The 9182-nt window shown below is 48.1% G+C and overlaps 1 protein-coding gene across 2 annotated transcripts in view; it reads left to right on the forward strand.

Moving 5' to 3' along the window:
• The window catches only part of PGM1 (phosphoglucomutase 1), a 60612-nt gene extending 53194 nt beyond the window's left edge, over positions 1–7418 (forward strand). For both annotated transcript variants that reach the window (XM_084786832.1, XM_084786831.1), the window contains exons 9-11: positions 469–652; positions 2791–2925; positions 6790–7418. In XM_084786832.1, the coding sequence (XP_084642958.1) occupies positions 469–652; positions 2791–2925; positions 6790–6879 (409 nt within the window). In that variant the 3' untranslated portion in view covers positions 6880–7418. The remainder of the gene's footprint in view (positions 1–468; positions 653–2790; positions 2926–6789) is intronic.
• The last annotated feature ends 1764 nt before the right edge of the window (positions 7419–9182 follow it).

Consider the following 9182-nt stretch of genomic DNA (forward strand, 5'->3'; position numbering starts at 1 on the left):
TACAGGGCCTGCTGAAGGAGGCTGGTGTTTGGTGCATAACTAGTTAGCTCTTGGCTGCTAATCTCTGAAATCCTGGCCTTGCTTGAGGAAATTCCCATGGAGGCTGGAACTACGCTCAGCCACAGCCTCATAGCTTCACACAGCTCCCAAACAGAGGGCAGGCCCAGCCGTTGCCTCATAAGAGTGATAGGAGTCTGGACCAGCAGGGCCTGTGAGTCATGTGCTGCTGACCTAGAGTTATGTTCCCTCCTTAGGATGTAGAGTGTGGCAGTACGTAGTTCTCAGCTATTCCAGCCCTGCCCCTTTCTAATGTACTTTTCTTCCATCCCTGCTGACTGACAAGCACACAGCCTGTGCTAGCCTCCTGAAGGTAGATGGCTTTTGGGGAGGGCTAGTGATGGAGAAAGCACTGCTTGCCTCGGATGCTCAGACGTCAACTCAGTGTCTCAACTACATATCTTCTTCCAGGTATGATTATGAGGAGGTGGAAGCCGAGGCTGCAGGCAAAATGATGAAGGACCTGGAGGCGCTGATGTTGGACCGCTCCTTCGTGGGGAAGCAATTCTCAGCAAACGATAAAGTCTACACGGTGGACAAAGCTGATAACTTTGAATACAGTGACCCAGTAGATGGAAGCATTTCAAGAAATCAGGTAGGATCAGACTGAGTATGCTAGAGGGGTGCCCCGGACTGTCATCTCCAAAGCCTCAGGAGAGAAAAAGATGGAGGCCCTACTTGTGCTTCCTTGGCAGGTGTGGTTTTCCAGGGCAGCTGTTCTCAGCTGAATTTCTGCCAGGTTACATGGGGCTCTCATGCATACTCATAAGGAGAATTTTCCCACCATAGGTTTTTTTGCAGCCCCCCCCCCACCCCGTACCTCCATGCTAGAACTCTTAAGCCAGGGGAATTTTTGTGAACTCTAAAATTATACTCAAGATGCTGTGCAGAATGTATGGAAAAGTTTTTTTTTAATGTAGAAAAACATTACTGAGGCCTTACATATCAGTTCCTCTCTCTTCAGACATCACCGCAGCATGGTGTCATGCGTGCATGCACTCCTTTCCTGAGTTCTAGACTCAGAATAAGAATATGCCTTTCTAGGGGAGGCTTTCTGGTTAGAAATTCTCACCGATGTTCTCCGTGCCCATCTGGCAAGGCAGTGCACAGTAGGACAGCATGGCTGAGAATCTGAACCGTGCTGGGTGGTGACAGATGCCTGTGTTTCTCATGATGGCTACCTAATGCTGCACGCTGGTCGCCCTTCTCCTTCCTTCTCACAGTGACTCAGCACCCAGGGTTGGCTCGCTTTCATACCTGTTTCCTGTTGTCGAGGCATAAAGTCATGTGTGGAGATTCAGAGCAGAGACAACAAAAGGGATGAAGATGTAACCTCCCTGCTTGCTTTTTCCAAGCAATGCATAGCTTTGGCCTGCTTTTCTGCAAGGCATCTGGCAGGTTTTGGAGGAGATGGGTTTGGGAAGTCACTGGAAGCCCCTCAGTAGAGAGTAGGCAGCAGATGGACACAAGGCTCCTCACGGCTCCCTCCCGTGCCCAGCTCTAGCACATCCTCATGCCTTCACCATGTGTGAAAACTGCATCAGCCCGGGTGACTGTAACTTAGGCCTTGTGACTCGCAGGAAGGAGGCCTGGAGAGGAGAGGGCGGCGCAGGGCGGCAGGGCTGCACAGATGTTGTAGTAAAGCCTTAAGAGTGAGACCAGTTCAGAACTCGAGACCTCAACTCTTCAGGCATCTCATCCAAGAGGCAGGGCAGGGCATGATGGGAAGCTGTGATCTGGGCCACAAGGAAGGAGACAGCAGCGCCACTTTGTAGGATTAGGAAACAAGAGCACTTAGCAGGAAGATGGGGTGGGAGAGAACATGGTCCAGAGTATACATAGGGAGATGTTAGAAGCTTCAGGCTGAAACATGAGGTGAGGGTGACCCTGGAGTACTTCCAGAAAGTAAAACATGGCTGAGTGGGGTTGACTGTACCCTCTGCAATGACTAGCCGGAGAACACACATTATGTCTCCTGCCTGCTGGCCTCACAGTGAATCTAAAGAATGGTACAGTTAGAACTGTGGAGTGGTGACAACGTTCTGGGAGAGGAGTGTCTTTTCCTCTGGTCAGTCTTTCCTCATACAAAGCCCAGGCATACCGTAATGAGTGAAGGGCTCTTAGGCACACGTCTGATGTAGCCCTTCTTCCTTACATGGAAAAATATCTCAGAGTCTTCAGTCTCTCCCTAAGTAAGGCATAAAGAAGGAAGGAGAAGACCCTGCACCCACACAGACCTCACTTTGAGTTATTATCATCCTATGACCCCTGGACCGCTCTGCGTTGGTATGAGCTCCTACTGTCTAGGGCATGTGGCCCCTTTTCTGAGCGTCCCTACCAGTGTCTATAAAGAGCCCCTCCTCTCATCTGCCTGTAGCTCCCTCCGGAGCCACGAGCCAGATTTCTGCATCCAGCAGCTTTACTTTAAGTTATTAAGCTTCAAACTGAAATGACCAGCCCATGAATCACAGGGAAATGGGCAGGGGAGAGAGCCTCATGGCAGGCAGCATCACCGAGATCGCATCTCCCAGATGACCCTGGGAGTGCCTCTTCGTCTGGATGCAGGGAGAGGCTGATAGGAGGCAGTCTCACAAGGGCTCATTGCTGCCATCTATCAAGGATCTAATCCTCCCATGGATAAGATAGGTCTCCAAATGGACAGCTCTGGGCTGCCAGGTTTCCGTCTCCCTTTCAGCATCCAGAGAGAAAAACCCTTTGCTTATCTTTTCCCAGGGCTTGCGGCTTATTTTTGCAGATGGTTCTCGTATCATCTTCAGACTGAGTGGCACCGGGAGTGCAGGGGCCACCATCCGACTGTATATTGATAGCTATGAGAAGGACGTTGCCAAGATCAATCAGGACCCCCAGGTAATGGCTAAGTCCTGCACCCCGGTTTGTTGTTTTGGTTCAAGGGAATGATCGTGGTACCCCGAAGCTGTGACATCACTGCCAGTTCTTAAGGACCCATCAGGCCACCAGCTGTACTTGCTTTTTGCTTTGTCTCCTTTAATGTGTTAGAGCAAAAATGACTGGTAACAACCACAATTAATAATTAGCTTTTCTGAACATTTGCTGTTTACTAAGCCCATTGCATAAATATAAATATGCTCAGTTAATTCTTTCCCCCACTCCTCTGTCTCTCTCATCTCCGCCCCCCCCCCCCCGTGTGTGTGCGTGTGCGCGTGTGTGTGCGTGTGTGCGTGTGTGTGTGTGTTTGTGATATGTATATGATGTCTAACTGTGTTCCTGGCAGCCGGAGGAACACATCCAGTGCCATGCTATCAATGCTATCACTTTCTACTTGATTTCCTGAGACAGGGTCTCTCAGCCTGAAACTAGGCTGGCAACTAGCAAGTAACCCTTCTCCGTCTGTGCTCCCCCACCATAGTCCTGGGGTTCTGAGTATGTGCACAGCCATACACAGCTTGTTTTTGTGGGTGCTGGAGATTTAACTTGTGGTAATGCTCATATAGCTAGTGCCCTTACCTGCCCTGGCCCCTCCTCACTTAATCCTCGAATTATATAGACTGCTCTTCTCCCGTGTGCTGATAAGGGCATGGAGGCAATCACGAGGCTTGTGTTCTGTTCAGTAGCTGTTACATGAGAATGGATCTTTGCATTGCTCCCCGTATGATGTCTGGCCTGCCGTTGATCGTGCATTGCTCTGCTTGGTAGATAATCTGCTCTGACAAAGCGTTTGCTGGTTCCAGCTCTGGGGGTCAGGGACAAGCAGGGACAGGCAGTTTTATGTGTCCATGGGTGCCTATGGCGTATGGAGGAATGAAAAGGATTGTGGATGTGGAAGATAGTCACCAAAATGGAGGAGCTAAGAAGGTCGGTGCTGCAGAGAGGAGTTTCCCCAAGTGTGTTCTTCACAGCACTCATCTTGACAGATGTCCCTGAGTCAGCGCTTCATATCTACAAAGCGTGGGAAACAAAGCACGTTTGCTGTATCGGTGACTCCCAGCTCATGCTGTAGTGCAAAGGCTCAAGAAGGCGCACCCAGGAAGACGCTCATTTAAGTGGTATATGCTCAGGAGTTCAGCAAGCATTGTCCAAAGGCATACAAATGGCTGGTAGCTGTGTGAAACAGAGTCCATGTTTATTCCTAAGAGAAATGCAAATGAAAGCTAGAACAGCCTCGAACCTGCTCCAACAGACTGGCTGTTAGCAAAGAGACCAGCGGTCAGTGCTGACGCTGGGGATAGGAAGCACGCTGGCATGGAAGTTTTCAAAAATGTATGAACCCCTCACCAACAAAACAAATTACAGAGAACTTCCAAGTAGTCAACAATCTTCGTCTATGTGTCTGTCCAGAAAAACTGGAGCTTTTATGCTGGAGAGACAGCTGCACCTCCTGGCCTGTGGCCGCGCAGCTGTGCTCCTGGTTCTACCTGTAGGTCTGTCTTTATTACCGTCAGCACCGGAAGAGATCAAAGTGTAGAAAAGTCATGTCAGGCAAAATTACTCCATCTTAAACGTAAGCGAGTCCTGCCATTTGGAGCCACCTGGTGAGCTTGGAGAACATTTTACAGGACAGACCAACAGAGGCAGATGCTGTATGAACTTATTTATTTGTGGAAGCCAAAAAACAAAAACAACAACAACAAAAAAAAAAAAAACAGTTTAACTCAGAAGCAGAGAGCAGGGACATTGGCAGGGCCTGGGTGGGGTCAGATGTTAGTTAAAGGGCGGAGACCTGAAGCTATGTAGGGTGTAGGAGTTGTGGAGAGCTTATAACCAACCACTTGATGCCTGTAGTTAGTAATGCTGTGTTAAGTGCTTAAATTTTTCTGAGGTCTTACTTAGATTCTAAAGACCTGTGTACATGCATGAGTTGTTTCATGTTTGTGGTGTATCTTGGTTTCCTTGTTTATTAAACAGTGCAGTGCTAACTTTACGTTGTTATGTGGATTTTGGGAGACAGTGATTTTTAAATGCTTCAGCACTGGGGCTAGCACATAAGATCAGCTTTTAGGAAGGATCAGGTCATGGCTGGAAGGTTCACGGAGGCTAGGCCCACTGGCTGCTCCTGCAGAGGACATGGGTTCAGTTCCCAGCATCCACATGGTGGCTCACACCCATCCCTAACTCCAGTTCCAGGGAATATGATGTGTTATTCTGACCTCTCTGGGCATTAGCCATATGTGGTACACATAGGTACACGCAGACAAAAGTACATATACATAAAATAAAGAAATCCTTAAAAAGATTAAAAATTAAACAAAGCAGTTCAAGGCTGGTGAGGTGGCAAAGCAGTAAAGGCACTTGCTACAAACTTATGACCTGAGTTTGAACCCCAGCAGCCACATGGGAGAAGGAAAGAACTGGCTCCCCTAAACTGGCTTCTGACCTCCACATGTGTGCTATTGTATGCCTGTGTGTTCATATATTTGTGCAGACACACACACACACACAGAAAGAAAGACTCTTATAATTGTTCATTTTCAAATTTTTGACTACAAATTTGTAATTGTAAAAATATTCAAACGAACTGTAATACCCTGTTTTTTTAAGCAGATAATTTAGTAAGAGGGTGCATACTTGAGTTGTTCCTAACAGATCCTTAGTTCTCAATCTTTTCATTTGGCAAAGCTGAAACTTGACCTTTAGGTGGCTTTTTCCTCCATCAGTTCTTGCAGCCAACTTTCTGCTTCCGGTGTCTGAATTTGACTAGATAATTTGTGTGCAGTTGCTTTTGTTAATAAGGAGCTAGCGAGGGCCTGCTTCCCTTTCATGCTTTCTCCAGGAGCCAGGTTCCAACTGCAGTAATCTCCACATCCTCGTGTGGTTTTGGCATCTCTAGAACTTGAGCTGAGGGCCCTGGAGTCTGCACCACAGACCCATAAGATAGCAGAGAAAGAGAGAAGGAGGGAGGTGGGCATGCTTATTTCTTTTTATCTTCAAGACAAAAGCCTGGCCCATGCTAGACAGACAAAATGAAAAATAGATTTCTTCAGAACCTACATTCCCAGCTTAGAAGATCAGACAAAAAGCTTGGTTCCCTCTGTGCCTGCAGACACCGCCATCAGCTGGGGGAGCATCTGCCTTCACTCTACAGCTACTGAATCTAAGCCCCAAGGGCAGTGGCATGTGGCAGGCTCAGCAGGTGGAGCTGGCTTCCCCATTAGCATGGTTTGGTGCAGATGAAAGGCAGTAACGGCAGGCAGAGGCCATTTGTGTCCAGTCACTCCACGCCTCTGGGAGGGTGTGATATCAGCTTCCTGCTCTGTAAAACAGGTAATTTAATTAGATGAATGGCTTGTGTTTGTCTAATATTGAAGACGTTTCATTTCAACAGCGGCATCCACCCCACCCTTGCTGCCTTAAGTGAAAACTAGCTGAGAAGGGAGTTGGGGCTGTGTCTGAAAGGTCTCTTTGGCTGCAGTCGGTTGAGGGGGGGGGAGGTCAGCTCAGAGGACTCAGCTAAGAGAGAGCAGGGCTTTAGAATGAGTAATGGCAGAGGGTTGGAGACAAGTGGGTACCATTGCAGGAGACTCACGGTGTAAGAGTCTCTCAGGCTTGGTGGGGTGAAGGCGGGTATGTGGAGAGGAAATATGGAGGGTGGATTGATTGCTTCACTGAAGTAAGGTGTGCTGGAGCCAGGCTTGGGCTTGCTTTTTACTTAAAAGAGCATCAGGCGTCTTGGAGACCCGGAGTAGGTGGTCAGACTTGTTGACCAGAGGTCTAGGAAAGTGATGGAAGAGGGTCTTCCCTTTGTGTTTCTCTCAGGTCATGCTGGCGCCCTTGATCTCCATTGCTCTGAAGGTGTCCCAGCTCCAGGAGAGGACAGGACGCACTGCACCCACTGTCATTACCTAGAGAGATGGCCAGAGAGATGGTACGTCCCTCCACCCAGGACCTTTCCACGGCACCCGATTGAAGAGTATGGACAGAAATGGTGTATTTGCCTGGGCTTTTTAGGACTTGATTTTTTTTACTTCCCACTTGATAAACAGCCATTTGTGAGGCACTGCCACTGTGTGTGGGAGAGGCAAAGCAGACCTGAGGGCTCACACCCATGTCTGTTCTTTCCCTTGCCCACTTGAACTGCTCCTGTGTAGGCCTTTGTCTCCCAGCATCAGGTGCTGTTTGTACTACAGTGTAAAGTTTTGGAGGCTGAGGGTCAGCAGTAAGGCCATCTCCTGTAAAGGATGTGCCAGTAAAATGATACTAAAGTTCATGCTCCACTGTGAAAGTCTCCCCATTTACTGTTTACATGGAATCCAACAGAATGTGGTTTCTGGTGCCTTCGCTCTCATTAGTTTCCCTCTGAATGAGATGTGCTTAACTATGGATCTCTGTTATTTTGTCCCATCTGCACAGATATTTGGGATATTAAAGCAGAATGCATTACTGTTGCCTGGTGTCTTCTTTACTACAAAGAAAGGAAACAGACCGTCTGCCTTGTTTGAAGAGTGAGGTGGGGATTATATTTTGTTTGAGGAGGGTGGACTGCATTTTATTTTGATATCCTAGCCAGAAAAAAAAATAACCTTGATTTCTGGGTAGATTGAAAACCCATAGACTTAGGAACTGTAGTTTTCAATCTCATCAGGACAGTGTCTCATCTGGACACTCCCAAAGTTATCAAAGAAAGCTTGGTGCAGTGACTTAGGAAAGAAGTGATTTTCAGATCTGATACCTTGCGATGTTCACTGTCCTTGGCCTGCTGAAAGGGCAGAAACAGAGCCCTCAGACTTCCAGCCCACAGGATAACACAGAAGTTAAAAGCATAGACTTCACATCCCAGTTACCTGGGGCTTGAATCATACCTGAGACGTCACGTGACCTTTAGATGTCATTCCCCTCATCTGCGGGAGGTAAGAACACTTCTCACTTCGGTGGCCTGGGGATCATGAGGTGCACAAACCTGTGACAAGCAGTGAGTGCAGTATCTAAGCCACACTACGTCGCCACATGAGCCCTTTGTGCCTATGAGCCCTTTCTAGATTTTGAGAAATACAAATTATAATACTCGTATTTGCAATTCATTTTACGGTTTGCAAGGATCTTGCAGCACAAAGTTACTTTGCTGTATATTGATGGTTTCAGAAAGTTCTCAGCTCTGCACACTTGCACTCTGCAAGGTGGTCTCTCTGTTGTAGGTGACAGAATCATTATCTATGCATGAGGTTTCCAGTATTACTATTTACAGTGAGGTCGGCCGACAGCTGAGCTTCACCGAAGATGTGGAGGTGGTGATGGATGAGTTGTTCTGTAGTTCTGATTACATGCCAGACACTGTTTGAAGTGCTTTCCATGTGTTCTGTAATGCCCTGTAACTCCATGAGAAAGGTACTCTGAATAATTCCCATGTTACAAGTGAGTCCTAGTTCCCCACCAAAGTTACAACCCTTGGAAAAACATGGGTGCCCCAGACAGCACAACTCCACAGATCACCAGTGCTCAGCATTACCATTTCTGCTTCTAGACAGATACAGTCTGTGGGGGAAGGTGTGAAAACCTTACTTATTAAAGGCTGATAATATGCACCTAAGTTTTAAGAGACTGTTAGTGTAACACTACTGTTCTCCCAAGAAATGTCAACATCTGTGCTGTTCCTGGCCCCAGTTCCCCTCCTGCTATGGCTATCCGTGATCACAACTGGTGGGTATTGGAGGGGGAGCAAGCAGAGGATGAGGCCTCCGGCAGCAGTGAGTGTTTGAGAAACAGACTTCTCAGGAGACAGCTTAGGTGAGACAGCTTATTTAATTGGGGCATACAAAGGCTATTTAAACATTTTGAGGGGGGGAGTCGGGGCTATCAGGGTGAGTGCACATCATTGGCCAGGCCTAGGGTGCTGAGGGTGCCTCATTTGCAATAAGGAGGAATTCCAGGTGTTGCTACACATGACCTTACAAGGGGAAAGGGAAGTTTAACCTGGCTGCTAGGCTGTGTGACCTCAGGGGACAGGGGTGGGGCCACAGGAGTGCATGCTCCAGGGCATGTGAGCCCCAGGATGGGGTAGGAGTGTGGAATGGTCCTGCTCCTGCTGATTTCAGGGTGAGATTTCCCGAGTTTGGATATACCTTGACTCCACTCCTACTCCAAGCCAGCTCTCCACGGTCCCACAGTTCCCTGACTCCACAATCTGCGTGTATCAGTCTGCCAGGAAATTAGTA

Source organism: Acomys minous, assembly GCF_964271855.1.
Source record: "Acomys minous genome assembly, chromosome: 6".
Taxonomy (NCBI): Eukaryota; Metazoa; Chordata; class Mammalia; order Rodentia; family Muridae; genus Acomys; species Acomys minous.